Genomic DNA, 23,869 nt, shown 5'->3' with positions numbered 1-23,869 from the left:
AGATAAGCAAGATGGCAGGATCAGCTCTGACAATGGATGTACCTTTAGCTGGTGGAGCCTCTACTTTTGGAGGAGGAGCAGGTTTCTTCTTTTCTGGGACTGGTTTCTTTGGCACCTCAGGCACTTTAAAGTAACACAGGTATAAAAGGTTTAGGGAAGTGCTACAGGCCTACAGTTGCTCATAGCAGTGAAGAAAATGTTTGATATGCCAGCGTGGATTTAAAACCATGTATCTATTTAACAAAGACAGTTATGGCTATTGAGGATTAAACCCGCGTATAACGTTTAATATGTAGGCTCTTAGTTGTAAAGGTGTCTTTCTGATGCAGTAGCACAGCCACATTTTTGGCTGTGTGTTTAGCAATCATCTAGAAGATGACCTGTCTGACATATTGTTATCATTGCACATATATTATTCACCTTTAGCTGGCGGGGCCTCCACTTTCTTGGGAACTTTTTCTTCTGCTCTCTTCCTCACTTCAGGAACTTTAAAGATATTAATTTTGGGTTAATCAGATGATAGTGGTCATCAGAGCCACCCTCACATTATATATTTAAAAACTTAAGGGCTTTTGTGACACATGTAAACACACATAAGCACCCAAATCTGATCAACAAGGATATAAAATAACTGCAGATATCAAGTTCTTAATGGATAATAGTTTAAATCAGGGTTTCCCAAAACTTGGGTCTCGAGCTGTTTTTGGACTATCACTCCCATCACCCCTAGCTAGCAGGACCAGTGGTCATGGACGATGGGAATTGTAGTGCAAAAACAGCTGGAGACCTAAGTTTGGGAAACCCTAGTTTAAATAAACTTACATACTAAAATAGTAGTAGTAGTAATAATAATAATATTAATAATAATATAATCTACCTTTGGGAGGTGGAACTTCAGGTGCTTCCACATAGAATCTTTCCTCATCGTACTCATCTGGTTCTTTAAAGAGAATTATGAGATTAAAAAGTTACATTTACGCTCCATTTTAGATAATACTGAAATGCTACATGTAGACCTATTAAGATGATGGACGAATATGTGGAAGAAAAAATTGCTCCTGCTATCCACACCTCTTAAGTGTCCATCTGATCTTTCATATGAAGTCTAGATTTGTACAAATTGTATGTGCTTAGGTTCTTTCCACACACTGCTTGCAAATCTGGGAGCAACAATCCCGGACACGATCTTAAGTCCCACCACCAAACATATGTATTGGTCATCTGAATAGTGATAAAGACATGCCCAAACCCAGGGAAGTATCAACGACGGTGCACAATGACAGCTACACATTTCAACAGTTAAGAGTTTAGATGAACTCGCATAGTACAAATCAAGATAAAACTGATTTCGAAAAAGAGCGAATCTACCTTCAGCTGGATATTCCACATAGAAGCTGTCCTCTTCATACTCTTCTGGTTCTTTAAAGAGAATGGTAAGATGTAAAAACTGTACTTTCACTCTGTTTTAGATAATACTGGATTGGTACATAAAATGACAACTAAGAAATGCAACAGCAAACAGACTTTGTCTATTCCACCAGTCCTGAGCAATCCTTGCACTCCCATGTGCTCACAAAACTCTTGTGCATGAGTATTGCCCCATGCAGTCCAGTATAGGGAGCAGATCCTCACTTGTAACTCTATCATCAAGTAAAAAAGAATGTAAGAATTCTGAGTGGGAGAATTCCATGAATGCAGAGAGGTCCCACATCCATAATATACCATTGTATCGGGACAAATTTAAAGGGCACCATTTTCACACGAGACAAGACAGCAAGGAGAAAAAAGAAGTGAGGAAAGATATTTGTAGTTACCTGAACCGTATGTGTATTCTTCTTCTCTGTGATACGAAACAGACACCTTTTCTTCTGAAATGGTCCATTGTTGTTCTGTTGGTACTTTAAAAAGCAAGAATTCACTTTAGTGTTTTGTTTTTTAAATTAAAGATTTGGTAGACAATGAATCTATCCTTATGGAAGTCGTATAACACCACATACTACATTTAGCGAACTCAGCACCACAGCTCAAAGTTACACCATTAGGGTGGGTGTGCCACAGCAATAAAGAGAAACAAAAATCATAAACAGGTAACAATAAAAAGCGTTTTCAAGCAGTCCAAACCATTTTTGTGTGCAAAGAGAACGTACAAAAGCCCTGTTTCCAAAGAAAAGCAGACATAAGAAGACCAAGAGAGTGGACACATACTTTTGTGAGTATACAGGAGAAGTTGTATTCAATGGTAACATATAGTGTAAATTAGATGAATATAGAAGATATTAAAGAAAGAAACCAAAAAGCAAGAATTCTGCGCCAATATAAACTTGGTGCCTAGGTGTTGTGGAAACCCCACAGGACTTAAGAGAACCCTGTTCCCCCACATTTATTTAAAGCACACACTCCCTATAGTGAGGAGAACTACCATGTCTTCCTCTAATGGCAAACTCAGATCAAGAACAACGACAGGATTGGAGTCAAAAGAGATGGCTTTAAGGAGCCTTAAGGAGAAACAAAAGAGGCACTAGCATGCTTGGGAGTTGGTGTGTTTTGGAGTGTCGTGATATGGGAAGTAGAGAAACAGAATTCTGGTAAGTGTATGGGGATCTGGGGATTTCTCAAGGCATGGTCGCTGTTCCTGCATAAAGAGAATGAGAATTCCATGTGTGACTGTGAAGTGGGAACAACACAATGTGTTAATAAAAACCAGCAGTCGCTGCAGGTCAGTACAGAGTTAACATGTGGGCATGAGCATGTGGGCATGCAGGCATACATTATGGAAATATTGGGAACAGGGATTACATATAAACACCGAAAAAATAAAAATGTGTTTTGTACCTTTTCTCTCTACCACTTCTTCATGGACCACCTTTCGTGCAGGTTTCGGTGGTGGAGCTTCTGGAGCTTAAAGGATATAAATAGTTAGTCCCAAGCCTTTCCGGTCATCATCTAGGCCAGTGGTTCTCAACCTTGGGTCTCCAGATGTTTTTGGCCTACAACTCCCATCAACCCTAACTGGCAAGACTAGTGGTCAGGGATGATGGGAGTTGTAGTCCAACAACATCTGGGGACCCAAGGTTGAGAAAGGCTGATCTAGGCTAAGATTACATGCAGAAGATGTAACATCACACTGCATATGTGCTTGCATTTTTGCGTCACTCATGGGATACAATTTACAAAAGACCAAATTAATACATAGCAAAGGGTTGTATCCAAATAAGTCACTCTGTTCATGCAAGGACTTTAATCTGCACAGTAGAAGTCCCCTTGTCTCCTCATGCTCTCCTATGTCCCTCCCCCAAATCTGCTCCAGGGAGTTGGGGAAAACCCCAGAACTCTTAGCTATAACCTCTTGCTTTTAATGGACAACTCATCTCCATTTGCTCCCCCATCACTACTTCCTTCCCTCTGCTAGTAGCTGAGCACCTAGTTTGCAAGCAGGAGGTCCAAGGTGAAGTCACTGGCATCTCCAATTAAGAGGGACAGGGTGCAGATAACACGAAAGGCATTTGCCATGGAGACCAGTGCCAGTGAGAGAAATAGAACACTGGATCAGATGAACAAAACAGGTTGACCTGTTGAGGCAGTTTCATATATTTCATGGATATGAAATTGATGCAAATGTATTGATAGCATTGTCTACTGCTAAGCACTTGCAGTCTACATTATCTTCAGTAATACCTCTGGCCCGTTTGAGATGTTCTTCCTCCATCACTTTAGCCTTTCTTTCCACCTCTTCGGTTACAGGTTTCCGAGTAACTACAGGGAATTTAAATAATTTCACATTAGCTGGAAATTGGTTCATTTTACACAGAAGTTATCTTAAGAATATAATGGCAATATGCACTTTTCAAAAAGGAAAGAAGAGGAAAGAAAATGGGACTGTGAGAATCTGAATAGGACTTGCTGCAGTGGGAAATGTTTTGATACTAAAAATTCTAAAGGCCATACCTTTTTCTACCACAACTTTCTTCTCTACTTTTTTGGCTGAAATCTCTGGTGGCTTCCGTGCAGGATGTTCTGGCTTTCCTGGGACCTGGACAACTGTAACATACATTACATTTATATTAGGGAACATTACCTTACACCTGCTTCATGCCATAAACATAAAGGATTGTATAACCGAGAAAGAAAAAGAGTGCAGGGAATGTTAACAGTTGTGTATTCTTGGTCCAAATGGAAACCAACACTGGACACCATTTGCTTAAGCACTGCAACATTGTTCCATATGCAAAAGAATATGCTTAATTTTTTTATATGATCTGTAAGGCAAGATATAGGCAGATTTAGATTGGATGAACATCCATTTGAAATATTTTCTGCTGTTGGATTATGCCGAAATGGCAAAACTGACAGGAAAGCTCAGGAACCAAGAGGACCAAAACTTTAATAATGAGAGAAAAATGTAATTTACTTGAGAGACCACTGTAAGCAGATGAAAACTTTAGCAGGATTGCAATAACACTTGTAATGTTGAAAATATTATGGACAAAATGGAGAGACATAAAATTTTGATGATGAAATAATAGGCAGTTGAAAAGGCTGATAATAGGACCCATGGAGGGGAAGGTGGGAAGATTCGGGAAAATCTCTAAATATGGATATGTATTTTGTATCGTTATAATTCTACACTTGTAAAATCAAATAAAAATTATTATTTTTAAAAAAATGAAATATTTTCTGCAAGTATATTGCTGCAAAAAAGCAAAATTTGATAGAAAAAAAGGGAACAGCAGCTTTTCCAACCACATTTGAGCTCTCTTCCCCCTCCAAAGAACAGTGAAATGAGAGATATTGGAAATTAATCACATAGTGCAGTGGTGGGGAAGCTGTGACCCTCCAGATATCATCCTTGCCAAATGGCTATGCTGGCTGCGGCTGATAGGATATGGAACACATCAATATCTGGAGAACCACAGATTCCTCAACTGTGATATAAGTGGAAAGTCAGCAAACAAACAAAAACACAGAGAAAACAGTAAGGAGAAAACTTAAAAAATGAAACATACCTTCTTTGCGATGAATTTGCTTTTCCTCATAAGTTACTTGTCTTTCTCCATATGCCCATTCCTCTTCTCCTTCATCGTAGCCTTCTTCTCGTTCATAATATTCATGCTCCTCTCCATAATCCTCTTCCCATTCTTCATATTCTTCTTTGTGAACCTCATATACTTCTTCCTTCTTCTCATAAACTGCTTCTTTCTTCTTAGCTACAGTGGTTACTTTGACTTCCTGAGGTTTCTTTGCAGGAGCTAATAATAATAATAATAATAATAATAATAATAATAATACAAAGCCCAATAAAGTTGATATGGGTATTTGCAGTTTTCAGAATAATCATTCCATACATGCGTTATTGCGCTTTGAAATTGTACAAATGAAGTTTTTTGTCATGTAGTTTCAATGCCATGTCATTCTCAAAGCAACAGCAGCACAGTAGTTCTAAAGCAGATTGATTTATTAGAGCTTATGAATGGATAGATGAATTAAATGAAAGCTTTCTGCTCAGTGGAAAAGTTTGAAATTCCTGGGTGAAATCTAGGGATAGATGAATCTGTCAATGACTGTTTCTCTCAGCTTCTTGTTTTTCCCAATCTTAAATTCAGTTCTCTATCTTTATGCAGCATTTATTTATTTATTGAAAAAATTCCTCATGAAAATCCACCAACAGTTTTCCATGCAGTTTTGACTAATGTACATATTTTTGCAAGTAATTTCCCCTGATATAATGAAGTGTTTCAACTATTTTGTGCATTTTTATGCACACTTGCCCCTAATATACAAAATTTTGGTTGGAGAACTACATTACAAAATTCGAAGGAGTGTGAATTTCAAAGGAGAGCTGTATTTCACTTTGGCTATTGGATCGAAAAGTGTGTAATTGTTAGTTTGTCATTAAAATGGAAACAAAATGGAATGTCTCCTCCAGCCCTCTGAAATACAATTCTGCATGGAAGTGTCCACTGATATAAGAGAAGGAGAGGATATTTTTTGTGTGTCCCCCCCCCCCCAGAAAATCGGTTCAAGAGGTTTCACTCCTAATCTCTTGTGCTAGTACACCCCCCCACTAGACCAATAGCTATTATGCTTAAATTCTACCCACTGTCTTTTTAAAGTCCTTTTAATAAACTATCAGTATTTCAGTGGGTATCCTAGTCAACTGATAGTTAAATACCCTGGCTCATCTGCAGCAAGCTCCTGAAGGAAATGTTGAAGAAAGAGTTCAAATTAGTATTATCTGGGGAATCCTGTAAAGGGGTTCATAGGATGACATTTGCATGAATAATGACGTTAGGATGACTGAAAGGAAAATGAGGAATGACAGCGCCACATTTTAAATGGTCAAAGCAATAAAAGAGGAGGAGTGGATGCCATTCTCCCCAGAAAAAGATTATTTCCTTAATATGTGCATTTCAGTATTTGATTCTTTACCTTCTGCTGGAATAATTTCCTGTACTTTTGGGACTGGGACTAGGGCTGAAGGTGGGGGTTCTGGTTCCTTTACCACTTCTGAAACATTTACAGATATGTCTGATAAGCAGTTTGATTGAGCACCATGAGCTAGCCTTTGGATTTAATTTCATCTGGTCTCGTTAACATCAGTCAGATGAAACTGAACTTCGCTTTGTATTGTTAGACGCCCGGCATTCTCGTTAACATTTAAAGACAAATGGAAGAGAAACAAATCTTGGGGGGAAATATTGCTAATCAAGTCTTCTGTCAAATTCAGCAGCAACAACCCAACTGAGGCTGCAATCACACACACACACACACACACACACACACACACAAGACCTAATAATAGCCTCCAGTGGCCCATCTAATCCAGCATCCTGTTCTCACAGTGGCTAACCAGATGCCTGTGGGAAACCAGGGAGCAGAACATGAGCACAAGAGCAATTCTCCTCTCCTGTGGCTCCCAGCAACTGGTATTCGGAAGCATTGCTTCCTCCAACTGTGGTAGAAGTGGAGTACAGACATCATGGCTAGTAGCCACTGACAGCCTTCCCCTCCATTAATTTGCCTAATACTCTTCCCATCCACAGTTAGGGAGGAACACTGTTCCATCAAGGGAAACATTTTGGCTTGCCAGACAGAACGATCCCCCTCTCTTCCCACTGTGTGCTGTTCTGAGGGCTGTCTTGATTCCCCCCTCCCCCCCGAACCAGTTTCATGGGGAAGGGGGAGACAGAGAGAGGGGAAGCCCCATTGTGCAAGTGGAAGTCCCCGTGCAGGTCTTCCACCGACCGGACTAGTTAGTGGACTCCTGCCCTTACAATGCAGTCCTAACCAGGTCCACTCCAATGTAAGCCCTATTGAATTCTTACTCCCAGATAAGTGAGGGCAGATTGTAGAATGTAAGTCCCACTGGCTGATTGGTCATGTATACATATGGCTGCTCTGTGACATAAGCTGGAGATGAGTCTTAATAACCAAATAGTACTGGACCCCATTGCATCAACTACACATGCTACACATGCTTGCAGATATAGAAGATGTTCCTGAACTTATGCTCTATGTGGATTTGTAGTAATGTGTGAAAATTCATTTAGAATTAGAGGAACATGGTTCCCCCCCCCCCAATTTCCTTTCCTGTAATTATGGCTTAATCCACACTGGTTAACGTATGTTCCTTATAAATCAATTTTATAATATCTGAATCAACACTTCTAGTATGACAGTACCTTTAGGAGGGGCAACTTCTTCGGGAGCTTTTGGAACCACCTTTTTGGTGACTTTCTGCACGGTTGTCTTTTTAACGACTAAAAACAAGTACAAAATAAATAAAGCCATTAGCCACCCAAAACGAACCCAGCAGCAAGTGAAAATACATGTAAAGATCTGCACTTCTGAGCATGTATGCAACAGAACTGTAATACCTTTTTCCTTTTTCTTCTCTTCTGGCATCAGAAGGAAGAGAGGAAGAGCAGGAGTTTCTGATAAACGCAAGGGAAAATTCAATCAATGAACATTCATACGGCACACCAGTTCTAAACCACCGGGTCTCCCACCCTTAACAGTGGAATCTTTTATATATAAGGCTTACCTTCAGCTGGAACTTCAACAGGAACTGCAACTCTAGCATCTGGGATATCTGGAGAACCAAATGTGCAAGGAAAGAGCCCGTCAAATTAATCTGGTTGCATCCCATATACGAATAAGAAACTCATTCTAGAAGTGTGGATCCTTATGCAGCTTAAGTGACACCACACACACACACACACTGGAGGTACACAAAGCTTTGGAAATCTCTTATGGCAGGTATGGGGAAACTTTGGCCCTCCTGATGTTGCTGAACAACAACTCCCATCAGCCCTGGCCACTGGCCAGGCTTGTGGAGCAACTTCTGGAGGGCCAAAGGTTCGCATCTGTCATGAAGTTTGCAGAAGTGCAAAAACTTATTTCCAAAGTGGGGGAACCAAGCACAACACAATAAGGAATGAAAAGGGGCCACAGCATGCTAGCTGACTTTTTTGGAGGGAGGAAGAAATAATAAAAACTAGGAGGAAAAGAATAGTGTGTCCTGGAATGGAATGGAATGGACTGTCCTGGTTCAGTTAGAAGATGACTCTTAAGTCATTTGCCCTTATGAAAAAGCCATTCTAAATATACCATTTGGCTTAGATCCAGATGTTGCACCCACTGACAGGAGCATCCTGCTAGTGGGAGCAGAACTCCGGCGGAAGGAAAGGAGATGACTTTTGCCAATTCCACCTTCCCTCCGCAGTCCTTTAAACCCTCTGAAAATCTGTTTGAGGGGGTTAGGAGGCCTTCAAAAATGGCAGAATGGATGAGGTATTTTCAGGATAGAAGGGTGGCTTTCATTTGCAAGCAACTAAGTTTGGCTCCAACCCTTTAATTGTCCTATTTGGAACACACAAGAACAAATAGCCTATGCTCACTGAAACTAACTTTAGCATGAAGGGTGCAGGCTTTTGTGCATGTGCCAGGGGATTTTCAGCCCCACCCCCCATCTAGAATCATCCAGAGGCCATTGCTAAAAATCTGGGGAGGCTCCACAGTGGCATCCAACCCAGATGGGTATGGGCTTATGGTGGAAGGGGAAATGTACAGGCAGAGATCCTCATCATGTGTGGGCGCTCTGGTGTTTCAAATACAAAAATAAAACTTGATACATATGCATTCATGCTTTTTTTTTCTCTTTACCTGGGGGCTTCACTTCCAGTTTAATTTCTGCAAGAGAAGAAAGTAGATTTGCATTTGAAATTATTTCCACTTCACGGACATCATTTCCATACTTCCATCGTACGTCCTGTGGGGTTTTTTTTTTTAAGTTTAAGAAAGCATTTACTAACCTTTGGTAGTCAGATAAAGTTCAGCAGTGCTTCTTGCTTCACCTCTTGGCTCAAGACGAGCAATTACAGAATACACCCCTGAAATCACAAAGGCAATTTGTTATGTGACATCACATTTGTCAGCAACAGGGGGAAAGAAACAGCAAGGGAAGGAATCAAATAGTATAACATTACCTTCATCATCTGCAGTAACATTGTGGATAGTCATATAATGGCAACGGCCTTCACTTCTGAAACTGTACTTTTGACTCTCCCTGAGTTCAACTTTGCCTTTATACCATGTGACGACTGCATCATCAAAGGATACCTCGCACTCAAAGGTTGCAGATTGGTATTCACTCACCACTATGTTCTGAATGGTCTTTGTAAACTGGATGGGTTCAGCTGTTTTGGAAACAATTTTTTTTAATGTAACAATTATTCCTTTACACAATTATATATTTTCTTCATCCTTAAATGAAGCTTTGCATACATACATGACTCCACCCAAAAAAACAAAGAAAGTTATACAAAGAACTGAGCATTCAGCATTCCATGATAGCGAGTTCGTATACTAGAAGTAGATCCGAAACTTAAGATAGTTGGCACAGCACTGTGCCGTGTCAGAATCAAGAGAAGCCAGGTAACAATGGAAAGTCGCAAGGGAGAAGGATAGAATAGTAATTGAATGGATGAATGGACAGAAGGAATAAAGGAAGATATGCGTAAAAGGCTAGATAAAAAGTGATCGATATGATTAATGTATCCTGAACAGGATGTCATCAGTTTGAGAGGTATCTTAGTACTTTTTTTGTAATGATGTAAGGATTAGGTCATGGCATGTATAATGAGGTTTTTATTTAAGCAAAGAGCCATACGCTGGCTTTTTAACTCAAATTTTCTTTTTTTTGTATATGTCTTGTTTATTTTGAGACGATGTTATCATTTGAATTCATTCTTTCTGTATTAAATAATAAAGTCAATAAAAAAAAACAATGGAAAGGGCTGCGATCATCATAAAAAACACAGCATGAAAGTGCCAAATGATGAAATGGGGTGGAAAAATCCCTCCCATTGTAAAGTCAAGCTATAAGAATGTTCAAAGAGAAATAAACTGAGATAAGAATGAATACAATGACAGCATGACTGATATCTTGGGCAGTGGGAGAGGAAGTATAGCAGAATTTTCTTCCATCAGAGGATTTCCCAGCATTGTGTTTTCTGTCTTATTTGTCAAGATTATCCCAAACTTGCTGATTCTTACATAAAGATGTGCATATACAAACCTTCAATTGTTAGGTCAGCAGTTGTTTCCAGATGGTCAAACCTGCAGGTATAGCGCCCCTGGTCTTCTGTTCGCACATCCTTGATAATGAGCCTGTGCATCTTTTCTGAGACTTCAGTTGAATATCTACCTCCTATCTTAAGAGCCTTTCCATTTCTGAACCACTGGGATTTTGCATTTGGAACAGAAAACTGACAGGCGAAAGAGCACGTAAAGCCTTCTTTGAGTGAAGTGTCACGCAGATGCCGTTCAATTGCTGGTTCTGTTAGCAAGTTCAAGTACATATTTTAGAAAATGCCAAGCAAAATCAAACCTTAAGTTTGTGTTAAACAGAAATTTTGCACTTACCAATCACAGTAAGCTTAGCGCTGGCAATATGTGGTCCACAGACCACTCTGTAATTTCCTTGATCTCCAAGTTGACAATTCCTGATTTTAAGTATGTGTCGGTCACCTTCAATTCTTATTTCATACTTGTTGTTAGAGTCCAGTTTTTCTGTGCCTTTGTACCAGGAAAGTTTGATTTCTGGATAGTTAATTTTAATCTCACACTCAAACACGGCATCTTCATCTGTTACTACAGTCAGATCTTCAATATCTCTGATCAGAGTGATGGGCTGAAAAACATTTTTCATATGTTTGACTTTTTCAGAGCACTGCCTATGCTATGTATTAGCTACAGTTGTCAGCACACATAATTAAATTGTGTAATATATGGCAATAACTACCTCTGTCTGTGTAAGTCTTTGTTGAATAAATGATACCAGTTCATCAAACTCTTGTTCTTCCCTTCTAGATCTCTGTGTTTCTTCAATCTCCTGTTTGGAACAAAAACCATGGTTTAAAATGGAAGAAAACCTTCATGCTTTTAGCTATTCCCTTTTGCCAAAACTTTTATGAATATGAAGCAGTTCTGTATATTCATTGCAGATCTAACTTTCCTTACATGCAGGACAGCTCAACTCCAGTCCTTCCAAAATGCTTAAGGTTGCCCAAGGAGAACCCAGTAAAACTATCAAAAGCATATCTTTTCTTCTCTACTGTCCCTAAACAATGCCTCTTAGTCTATACACCTCATGTGTGTATAGACTAAGATGTATGATTGACATCTTTTAGAGAACAACACTGAGTAGGGTTTGCTGTGAAGATGTCGTGAATAAACTATCCCCAAATGTGAACCTTCATGATATCAGAAGCAACAGCTAAGTTCCAAAATAGAATATAAATCTCTGTAATTGGTTAACTGTATATCCGGAATATTGAACACACTTATTTAAGCAATAATAGCTTAACACATTTCAAAAAATTACTCTGAAGCAAATGTATATGCTGGTATTTACCAGTCTATGAGTTTCTTCTTCCTGGCTTTGTTTCAGCAGCTCAAAGGCTTGGAGGAGACCTCGGAAATCGGTAATTCCATACATACGTGCATATTTTTCATATTCTTTAGGATCTACATTTTTCAGAAGTTCCATTATATCAATGGCCTTTTCTTCCTCATCTTCCTTCCTTTTAGTTGGGGTCCTAAAGAAATAGCAGAATTTTTGGTGTTGTTCATAAAATATGCTCTCTGTGTTGAATGGTTCAATGTGATGAATTGCTAAATTGCTAAAGCTATGCGTGCTTTGGTCCATGGGGTCACGAAGAGTCAGACACGACTGAATGACTGAACAACATACTATCCCTTGCTTTTTCCTGTTAGACTAATTGCAGTCGTTAACTGCCATCAACATTGAGTCAATCACCCATCTCCTACTACCCTTCTGAGAAAATCCCCACCACACCCTCCCACTATATATTAGGGTCTGGTGACTTCTGTTTCAGTGTATCTGAAGAAATGTGCATGCACAAGAAAGCTTATACCCAGAACAAACTTAGTTGGTCTCTAAAGTGCTACTGGACAATGTTTTAATATTTTTTTTCAGACCAACAAAGCTAAATACCTGAATCTAGAATCCTTTTTTTAACTCAGCCAAGCTTACCTCTGTGTGCACAATGTATAGGTTTGCACTTAGTTAACTTTTTAGATAATTTACATTCCTTTATGTAACATGCCATGGAGAATCATAAATTAAATCTTGACAAGTTTCTCTTAATGATTTTTCTGACCAGGAAAAAAAACTTTTCATTCATGTCCTTAAAACAGCATGTCTGATATATCCCCGTGGGTCTGCTGTCATGTTGTGGGATATCTCAATCAATCAATCAATCAATCAATCAGTTTATTTCAGCTTTAAGCTCATATGGATTGAATCATGCTTTGACTCTCTGAAATCAGTGGGACTTGTTAGTCATGACTCAGTGGGTTTACTGTAAGCATGATTAAGCACAACCTAAGCCATAATGTTTAATTTTCTAAAAGGGATGGCTGTTGTCCTCAGCATTAGAGAGTGGTTTCAGACTTTAATTAATACAACATTCTGTTAGTCCCTAGTGCTGAGAAGGCTGCATAACATCTACTACATGTTTACCAGACTGAAGATTGAGTGTCATGATCAGGTATAGACTGATAGACTTCAAGAGCCATGTTTAGTCAGAAATAAGTCCTGCTGAGTCCAGTGGAACACGGCTGCTATTAAGAATGTTTATGGTTGCAGCCTGAGTTATATTTGTGGTTCAGATGCTGCCTCACCTTCAGATTAAAACTTTGAGCAATTCTAGTACTTACTTCTTTAGTTTTGCTCTAAGATCCCCCTCTATCATTTCTTGTTTCTTCTCCTCAACCTGTAGGTTGACGTTGCTGTCAATTTCACCGTGTTGATTGAAAGCCACACATCTGTAATGCCCAGAATCAGTTTTTGTTGTATCCTTTATTTCCAGCTTGGCTTCATCTCCTCTTTGCTGAATGCTAATGCGACCTCCTTGGTTGAGTTGCCTCCATTTTCCCTTCATCCATTTAACATTGGGGATGGGATCACCACCTACTTTGGCAATAAATGTTGCAACGCTCTCTGGTGAAGAAGAAAAGAGACAAAATGTAGTAAATAAAATGTCTGTCACTGGCCGGGGGAAACAGCAGTCAACATATGCCAAATTCAAGTATTATGAAAGACGGCTTTTATGGGTTTTTTTTTGGAAGCTTGACTTACTTTCGATTACAGTGATGCTTTGAGGCTCCGAGACGAAGTAAAGCTTGCCATCAGTTGGTGCTTTCTTAGCTGCTGGCGCAGCTACTGCTTTTTCTGAAAAAGCATATTGAGGGAATTAAGTGGTGGAGCAGAAAGTGACTACACTAAAACCAAACAACAACCACCCATGCCATAGATGAGACCATTGACTAAATACACGAAATACTACCCAGCTTATGTATTGGGGTCCTTTTGTTTGATTTAATTTTATACCCCAGCACAAGTCATGTATAAAATACAGGATACCAAGGAACAACTAGCTCAGGGTACTGAAGCAAATGCTTTTTGGGTGCCAGTACTATGAAATAGGGACGCGGGTGGCACTGTGGGTTAAACCACAGAGCCTAGGGCATGCTGATCAGAAGGTCGGCGGATTTTATTTTTCCCCCGTGACGGGGTGAGCTCCCGTTGCTCGGTCCCAGCTCCTGCCCACCTAGCAGTTCGAAAGCACGTCAAAGTGCAAGTAGATAAATAGGTACTGCTCTGGCGGGAAGGTAAACGGCGTTTCCGTGTACTGCTCTACTTCGCCAGAAGTGGCTTTGTCATGCTGGCCACATGACCCGGAAGCTGTACGCCGGCTCCCTCGCCCAGTAACGTAAGATGAGCACCGCAACCCCAGTCGGACACAACTGGACCTAATGGTCAGGGGTCCCTTTACCTTTACCTTACTATGAAATAATGCATGTGAATATGCAAGTCGTAGTGTGATATGCAGTCACGTGCCCAGCAAAAATAAGCAGTTTTGACCTGCTAATTTATAGGTGAAGCTGCTCCTATTTACTGTAACAGGGAGATACTGAATAGACGAATACTGGAATTTTTGAGTTACTATTTCATCACCTAAGCATTCAGTTTCACTGTACCTTTAATTGTTACTTTTGACTTGCAAGAATCAGTTCCAGCTGCATTCGAAGCTTTGCATATATACTCTCCAGAATCAGTCTTAGTAACTGCCTGGACTTCCAAAACAGCGGATCCATTAGCAAAGCTCAAGCTGCATTTATCAGATGACCTTAGCTCTTTCCCAGCTTTTAGCCACTGGATTCTGATGGGCTGCGATCCCTTGACATGGCAACTGAGATGCAAGATTTTACCTTCTTCTATTGTTGCCGGTTTAAGAGGTTGATCAAATACTGGTGGTTTTTTGGGCTCTGTAATGCCATTCGAAGGGACAAAATTATGAAAGCAAGAGAAGAAAAGAAAAGATGTTAAGTAATAATTTCTCTTCCATAACAAGATACAGATCTGGGTTTGAATAAGAATATGCAGCGGATGCTGATGAATCCATTCCATTTCCCCCGTACAGTATTTATACGGTAGAAGTAGTACAAAAAGAATGGAGGTATGAAGTATGCATACTTTAACGTAGCACATAAAGCTGTTATTTTGCAAAGAGAAAGGAATATGACAGCACTGAATTAGCTGCACAATATGCATTATCACCTTTTATGTTAACAGCCGAAAATTCGATGATTTCATACCAAGCTACCAAAGATGTACAAGCCAGAAAGGTTGGAACAATATATTACACAATTGGTTGCAATCCTTCACTTTTGATACCTTTAATGTGATATTGTTAAGGAAAAAAAAGGCATTTCAAAGAGTCCTTACAAGGATAGCAGTTCCATGTAAGAAAAAGCAGGCACTCAATGCATTGCTTATCTGATCGGACTATCACAAATGCAGTCATATCTTCAAGCGCCGGGGAGCATTAAACACTTTCTAATTTTTGAAGCAGTCCTTAATGGATTTTTTTGCAAAAGATTTTTTTTAATGGGTGAAATTTGTATGCACTGTTAACAATAAGTGTGAGCACTAATTATTTATTTAAAAAGTGATGAAAATATAATATACTGTAGCTTTTTCAGAAGGCTTAGCACAGAAAAACATCTGGAAGATGTCTTTTTCAAACAATAATCACTATTTTTTGCCTCTTCAAGCATGCATAAAGCAGGATTATTAAAGAGTTTAGTAAACAGCAGAACATTTTTAATAACAGAAATGTCAAGTAATGAACAGCTTCAGAAGAATTGCCTACTATTTCCCCGAGTATTACAGTTTAACTCCTGCAAGTCCTCTGAATAAATGACATGGGACTGGATTTCATCACCCAATGTAGAAAAGTAATTGCAATTAATGAGTATTCTAGCGCAATCAGACAATCAGAAAACACCAAGAGTTTATTAACTTAAGAAGAAACATAAATACCATGAAGGCTGTCAACTGACCTTTAATAACCACAGAAGAAGTACAGAGTGCACTCCCAGCCTCATTGGACACTTTGCAGGTATATAAACCTGCATCAGCTTGTCCTGAATTCTTAATTTCAAGGAGAAGAGTGTTGTTTTTGAATGATATTTCGCAATTAGGGCTTTCATAAATCTCCTGGTTATTCTTGTACCAGGCGACAGTCAAAGGCTGGGAGCCAGAAACGCGGCCCTCAAGTTTAAATGTGTTCCCTTCTGTCTCTTCTACAGTTTCTGACAGCTTTTTGGTGAAGGAAGGTGGAGTCTGTCGTTCTGTCAGAAGGGAAGAAAACATTTGTCACCCTTTGAACAACTGTCTTCTATTCTCCAAGATTTCCGTTTATCATCAGTGGCTTACATCCAGCAGAACGAACTTGCACTTGCATGATGAGACTTCCCATTCTTCTCCGTCCCTCCGAAGACCAAGAGCTCCCACAAATCTGCTCCAGAGGATTGAGTGCCCCCCAAGAACATATTTGTGGGAGTTCACGGGACTGCATGGGGAAGAAGAGGAAGGGGAAGCCCCAATGGACAAATGGAAATCCGCTCACATGCCATGGGCTACCACCCAAACACTCTTCAACGCATATTTTCAGTTTCCTCCTGTATGTCTTGTCAAAATACAGATGTTGTGATGTTCTCCAAAGCATCACATAATCATCGTAGCTTGAACTCTTAGACCTCCTAGGCTAGTGAAAGGCACTTGCGCAAGGGGTCTCCAGAGTTTGTTGATTCCAATGCCAGGTAAAGCCACCTCTTGCACCATTACAGGTGATCCTCTGAAATTCAAATGTGACTTTTTGGAAGATGCGAGGAGAAGTAAACAAAAACAAAACCCTTCACACATGTGAAAATCTGCTCATTGTTCTTTAGAGAGCAGCCAATATGATATAATGGAATCTGGTACAGATTAAACACCCAGTACCTTTAATATTAAGCTGAGCTGTGCAAGAGTCCTTTCCAACTTCGTTGCTAGCATGACATGTATATTTTCCAGAATCCCCTTTGCCAACTTTCAGAATTGTCAAATGGGCTATATTTTCCACATAGCTGATCTGGTAGTTCCCTCCAGTTCGTAGTTCTCGGTTATCCTTTGACCAAGTAACCTTTATTGGGCGTGTTCCAGAAATGTGGCATTCGAAGTCAGCAGCATCACCAACAACGGCGTCAACAGGTGCGATTGGGATGTCAAAGAATGGAGGAGTCTTCCCTTCTAAAGATTGGAAGAAGTAAAAATAATGTGTAACTTTGTACATGTTAATCCAGATGAGATACGTTGTTAAGAAAGTAACACATGGTAATTGCAGGAAGAGGCCCAAGTCGCAGCAAATTCATCTTTTAGGATAGGCACGTAAGTGGGGATGTGCCATAGAAACATCCCATTGATGATATCAAAGAAAAGTACATTTGACACTTGACAAACCTGTAAGGATGAGTTTGGCACTAGAAGAAGCAGTTCCATTAGCATTGGAAGCTGTGCAAGTATATTGTCCGGCAAGACTCATGTCAGTTTGCGAGATCTGCAGAGTTGCAACATTGTTTAAGTATGACGTTTGTACATTATAGCCATCTCTTATTTGCGTTCTATCTTTATACCAGGTTACTTCAATGGGTTCGGAACCAGTAATGCCACAATCAAATGTAATTGGTAATCCAACAGTTTCGTGAATATCTCTTAATTTCCGGGAAAATGAAGGAGGAAGTTTAAGCTCTGCAAGGGAACAAATATTGTACATTGGAGTGTTGTTGACCGAATGTTTCAGTTGTTGTACTTTATTTCCATTGCATAAGATTTTTTTCATAGAGGTAAATAGTATGCACATTTGTAGCAACATATGTCCCCAATCTAGCTAAAGACAGTGATGCCTAAATCCCATTTAAATCAGTGAGAATTAGCTTAATTGGCTGCTAAAGTTGAATGGGAGTGATTGTCTTTTTTTCAAACATTTCTGATAAACAGTGAATGGCATAGAAGATGGAATTTATTTTTAAAGATTAGCCATGTTTGATTATTCACTATTAGCAAGAACAGAAAGATTGGATCCTGTGGGCAGGAATGAAGTTATGGCATAGAGAAGTTCTAGTCAGGTCCATGACACAGGTGGTTCTATAGTGGAGCATCATAACTTGTTTATATTAAATCTATGGAAACTTGCTGTTGAGGAATAAAGAACAGGTAGAAACATGGGGAACTTTGCAGATATATTCTGCACCATGCCATCAATGCAATAATAGTGCAATAGTGATGGATTTAAACTGTCCACACATTATTCCATATTATTAGCTGCCATGCCATGCTTCTCCAGTGTGTTACCCCTTCATTTATAACCTGGAGAGACACTCTTGCACCACAGCACTGCAAAACTGGGACAAAACCCCCTACGCAACATGAAACGTGTGGCATGAAAAGTTATAAGATTTTAGCAGGATCCATGGGATGTGCATGGATTGGAAAGAAGCAGCATGTCCACTGTTAAAACCTCTGTGGGCACAAGCAGTTTTGAAAGACAGATCACTGCTGTAATGCCATCATGAGCACACACCACCATGAACGCACAAGAATAAGGAAGTCCAGGGGCACGGCATAAAATACATTTCCTGTTCTGACGCACGGGCACATTTTAAAAGAGCAATAAATAATTGTCTCTGGAGCTTTCAAAAGCATATTGCCATATTCACCTTGAACAGTGAGTAGTGCTGAAGAGGAAGCTTCTCCAATACTATTTTCTGCTTTGCAAATATACTCTCCACCATCGTTGCTACCCAGCTGAGTGAACACCAGTGTGGCAACTTGGTTTTTAAAGTGCATTTTAGAGGTAGCAGTTGCTCTCAGTTTGGTGTCTCCTTTGTACCATGATACAGTGATTTCTGGTGTACCAGCAATTTGGCACTGCAATGATGCAGAATCCCCAACTGTCACCTGAGTAGGTTCCAGGCTTCTGACAAAATAAGGTGGTTCTAGAGAATAAACACACAGACTCAGTTACAAGACCAGTCAGACCCTTCCACATGTCACAACAATCATAAAGTCAATGAAAAAGGGCGGTCACTTTTAAAACAATCTACAAACCTAGTATTGAGACTGTAGACTGTGAATTATCTTGTCCTGAGTCATTTTCTATATGGCAAGAATACAGCCCAGCATCGTCCAGTTTGCTACTAGAGATCTCAAGTATGGCAGATGTTTCAGTGGTGGTGATACTGTATTTTTCTGACTGTGATATATTTATAGCATTTTTCTTCCAGGACACTGCAATAGGAGGTGTACCAGTGTATGTACATTCTAGGATTAACTGCTTTCCTTTCTCAACATTGAAGTCATTCAGTTTCTTCACAAATTTCGCTGGTTCTATCAGAAATAACACGAGAGCAAAAGTTTAAGATAATTGCCTGAGATTTGGGATTTTGTTCCAGTGTAAACAAAGGAAGCCGAAACAAAGAACAAACCTTTTACAAAGAGCTGGGTTGTGCAAGAGATTTTGCCAGCTTCATTACTAACAATGCAAGTATAGTCTCCACTTTGGGCTGGGAGTACATCAAACAGCTCCAGTTCAGCTACTGATTCTTCCAGAGAGATGTTACATCTATGTCCTGGGGATAGTTCAACACTACCCCTAAACCATTTCACATCAAGGGGAAGGGTTCCTTTAATGATACTTGTGAAAGTTATATTTGCCCCAGATAAAACTTGCAGAGGTTCTGGTTTCTTCACAAAAGATGGAGGTTCTGGACATACGTAAAAAGAGATTAATGAAACATAGTTATGGTTGAAAGGCAAGCAGCTGTATTTACAAAAGATATAAATAATATAAGGAGCATGGGCTTTTTTAAAAAAAAAAACACTGATATCCTGTTCTTATTATCTACCTAAGTTTCAGTATTTACCTCTGACAATGAAATATGCATCACATTCATCAGATCCAGCTACATTAGTTGCCGTGCAAATGTAATTTCCAGCATCTGACTCTTGAACAGCATTTACTCTTAAAGAACAAGTGTTATCTGTAAGAGTTGCCTGATACTTTTCTCCGCTAGTGATCTCTTCTCCGTCATGGAACCAAAAAACAGAGATGGGAGGTGACCCAATTACTTTGCACTCAAGTACAGCAGATGAACCCAAGAGTCCATGTGTTTCCTTCAGCTTCTTTGTGAATGAAGGTGGTATAATGCGATCTGTGGAGCACAAAGGAAAGATAGAAACATTATGGCTTGTCTTCACAGGCTTTTTTATTTAGTTAAAAAAAGGTAATAGATTCCCAAGGGCTTAATGATAATTAAACTATTTATTGGCATAAGAAGTTTGAGATGGATCTTGAAAGCAGGCATATGCACTCTCTTCATTTTAGAGGCATGTCCGCGGCTTCTCCTTGTCTTCACATCCAGTATTGTGGGCCCAATTATGTGGAACTCTCTCCTAGCCAACATTAGAGCAGCCCGCTCTCTGTTCAACATCAGGTGCTTTTTGAAGACCTTCTTATTTCAGCAGGCATTTTAAGGAAGCTTTCCATCTTTAATCATTCACTTAAATTTATTTTATCCACTGTCTGGTTTGATCGTACAGCACTTAGAAACTTCAGTGGTTAAGCAGTATAGGAAATCACTGAATTAGATAAGTAAGTCCATATATCAAGATACAGATGGGATAGTCCCAAGTCATTCAACTAACCTGAAACCTGGACTGATGCTGTGCAACTGCTTTGGCCTACATTGTTTTTCACCTCAAATGTATATTCTCCACTGTCCTCTATTCCTGTATTCAGAATCCTAAGCCCAGCTACTTTGTTGAAGAAAGTGATTTTGTATTTGTGGTCGGAAGAGAGCTCGTGTCCGTTCTTAAACCACCGAGCAATCAGCTCTGGTGTCCCAGCTACCGTACACTCCAAAGTACAAGAATCTCCAGTTGTGACTTTCATTGGTCCTGGTTTCTCCACTATAGATGCTGGCTCTGGAATAAGATGCAAAACGAGTCACATTTGTAAATAAGATGTTAATATGTTAAAATATTTATTCTTCAGTATGCTTTTGTTTTGTTTTGTTTACTCTATACTAACCTAGAACTGATAAGGTAGCAAAACACTCCTGACTTCCGGCATCGTTTTTAATCTGGCAGGTATATTTCCCAGTGTTGCTGGGTTCTGCATTTACAACCTGAAGGATGGCAACTTTATCGGAATATGACATCCAGACATTTTCACTTTCTCTGATGATTTCCCCTTTGTCTTTCATCCAAACAACAGAAATCGGCTCAGAACCTTCTACCGTAGCTTGCAGTTCTGCTGGGTCCCCAACAACGGCAGTGGTATCATTAAGTTTCTTCACAAACCTTGGGGGTCCTGATCAAGAGGTGGAAAATATGTAAGTGATGGATAAGAGAGTAAGAGTTCAAAAACCTGGAGCAGCCAGGGGAAAACATGGCAATGGAAAGTCTTTTACAAACCTTTCAGCATCACAGAGCAGATGCAAGTGTCACTTCCTACATCATTGACAGCTTTACAGTGATATTCACCAATGTCTGCCGCATCAACGTTGAGAATGTGAATGCTGGCAAGGTAATTCTCAGACAAAATCTTGTACTTTTTGCTGCTTCTTATTTCTCTTTTATCTTTGTACCATGAAACATGGAAGGGAGGAGTGCCTTGAAGCTCACATTCAAGGTGAACATCGAAACCTTTCAGAGTCTCTACTGGCCGCGGTTTCTTGCGGAAAACAGGAGGAGCTATAAAAGAGGAGGTTTGGATTTCTGTTAAACGCAAAGGAGCAATGTTTGAAAGAACAGAGAGCACACCATTAAGAATGAAGGATTGCAATGCAATGGGAGAGGAGATATATGCAAAGGAAATTTCCCATTCCAAATAAAGTGGCCCACTAGTGGCCTTTAATGGAAACTGATATTGGCTTGCTTAGTAGAAGACGGCAAGCCCTTGCAACCTTCTACAACATGAAGGTAGAGAAAGCAAAGGAAGAGCAGGTTCTGACCTTTCACTTTCAGTGAAGTACTGCTGTTCGCGCTACCCGCTACGTTTTGGGCTTCGCAGGTGTAGTCTCCACTGTCTTCAACACTCAGACCGTGCATTTCAATGACTGCCACAGAATCGATGAATGACATGCTGAATTTGTCACTGGGATGAATTTGAGTTTCACCCTTGTACCACACAATGTTAATTTCTGGAGAGCCACCTATTCTGCATTCAAATCTAGTCGAATCGTGCTCTTTCACAACTCTGGAGGAGTCTAACTTCTTAATAAACCTCGGTGGCTCTATTTAAAAAAAACAACAAGGAAAGGAAATTAATACATAAAATTGCTTGTGTTGATTTTGCAAGATCTCAGGAATGTGAGTCATCTATATTAGCCATCAAAGTGTATTGGCAAAGAGTTTACAGTCAATCTACGGAGGCAAACTGATCCCTTACAAGTCAAGCCACAGAGCACTCAAGAACAGTTCAAACCACATCTGCCTCAGAAGTATATTTCATGGTGGTATGATAAAAAGACTGGAGAAGCACACATGGAAGCACAGGGGATTCTATCATCCCCTCCTTGTAAAATTTAAATTATCTCCATTATATGCAGGACAAAATAGGAGAAATACAACTGATAAATATAACCACAGAGGATTAGGCCCTCAATGGATGGAAGTCATGATGGCTGTAGGCTGACCTCCAGGCTAAGATCAGAGGCAGCAGGCCTCCAAATAGAAATGGCTGGGGAGAAACAGTGGGAGAGAGCTATTGCCCTCATCTCCTGTCTATGGGATTCACAGAGACATCTGATTGGCCACAATGGGAAAGAGGATGCTGGACTACAGAGCCTTTTGATCTGATCCAGCGGAGCTGTTGTGCACTTACCCTTGCAAATACTACATTCATAGTTAGTAACCCACACTGTGACCTATTCCCTTGAGCGTTCCCTGCACTCAACAGCCTCCCTCCCAACTTTAAGAAGGAGCCTGTCAATATTGCTCACTAACCCCAGCAATATTTTGCTCCTCTTCCATCCTTGCGTTCCTCCTAGAATGCATGGAGGCAGCCAGGAATTGACATCCACCATCACTACTGCACTGTACCAGGCTAGGGAAATGCAGTGGACCTGGCTGAACATGCCTTCCATACTCCTTCTCTGTGGAATGGGGCTTACTTCTAAATCTAGCCTAGTATTCTGAGATAAGGCAAGGGAGCAGTGATTTTGTGCCTTTGACAACTGTGCATTCAGCAGGTAAAGCTTCCCCTATTGTTGCATTATCCTGCTGGGGAAAATTCCATGTATTGAATCTCTGCTTTTCATATAATGCCAAAGGCCTTGATAGAAACAACTCAACAGGCCTGTTTACATCAATACCCACTCATTCCTTCTAAACGTGCAATATCTGAAGGCTGATTTCTTTACGTAATGTGATTTCAGATCTGGCCTGAAGCTTTCCCTAAAGCTTGTCTATGTCCCGTTATGTATTGTTTTAACACTCGATTGGGAGCCGCTCAGAGTGGCTGGGGAAACTCAGCCAGATAGGCGGGTACAAATAATAAATTATTATTATTATTAAAGTTATGGAAGTTCACAAGTCTCTTGCCCATTTAAATAATGGCTGCATGGTTTGCAATCCAGTGGTGTCCGTCCGCCGGACTGATCGAGTGGAAGATTCCATTGGAAGAATGAGAAGGAAATCTGTGCAATTTCCCCTCCCATAAGCAGCCCCAAGCGTCCATCAAAAGTGATCCAGAGGGTTGGGGGATCCTTTGAAACATTGTGAAAGGTGGTATGAGAGGTTTTGGACTGCAGGGAGGGAAAATTACTTGGCTTCACCTCCTTGCCTGTTCCACTGATGGAAGCCTCCAGTGGATCCAAGAGTCTTCTATCAATGGAGAGAGAAGACTGGATACAACACCGTATTTTCTTATCGCACGAATAAACACCAAGTTCTTTT

General features: G+C 40.1%; 1 protein-coding gene across 1 annotated transcript in view; it reads right to left on the bottom strand.

The window, feature by feature from the left end:
* TTN (titin) overlaps positions 1-23,869 on the bottom strand; it is a 286,732-nt gene that overhangs the window by 162,008 nt on the left and 100,855 nt on the right. Inside the window, 27 exon segments of the mRNA XM_033167307.1 lie at positions 3,946-4,038; positions 5,004-5,246; positions 6,427-6,504; positions 7,680-7,757; positions 7,875-7,931; positions 8,042-8,089; positions 9,163-9,189; positions 9,312-9,389; positions 9,486-9,695; positions 10,577-10,837; positions 10,924-11,191; positions 11,303-11,392; positions 11,915-12,098; positions 13,243-13,525; positions 13,664-13,756; positions 14,566-14,853; positions 15,931-16,221; positions 16,874-17,161; positions 17,372-17,659; positions 18,628-18,906; positions 19,019-19,297; positions 19,396-19,674; positions 19,834-20,121; positions 20,615-20,893; positions 21,000-21,281; positions 21,386-21,664; positions 21,925-22,206. Of these exon segments, the coding sequence (XP_033023198.1) occupies positions 3,946-4,038; positions 5,004-5,246; positions 6,427-6,504; positions 7,680-7,757; positions 7,875-7,931; positions 8,042-8,089; positions 9,163-9,189; positions 9,312-9,389; positions 9,486-9,695; positions 10,577-10,837; positions 10,924-11,191; positions 11,303-11,392; positions 11,915-12,098; positions 13,243-13,525; positions 13,664-13,756; positions 14,566-14,853; positions 15,931-16,221; positions 16,874-17,161; positions 17,372-17,659; positions 18,628-18,906; positions 19,019-19,297; positions 19,396-19,674; positions 19,834-20,121; positions 20,615-20,893; positions 21,000-21,281; positions 21,386-21,664; positions 21,925-22,206 (5,493 nt within the window).

This window comes from Lacerta agilis, chromosome 1 (assembly GCF_009819535.1).
Source record: "Lacerta agilis isolate rLacAgi1 chromosome 1, rLacAgi1.pri, whole genome shotgun sequence".
In the NCBI taxonomy this organism is placed as follows: Eukaryota; Metazoa; Chordata; class Lepidosauria; order Squamata; family Lacertidae; genus Lacerta; species Lacerta agilis.
Note: the sequence above shows the minus strand (reverse complement) of the source record. Positions and strands in the feature narration are given on the sequence as shown.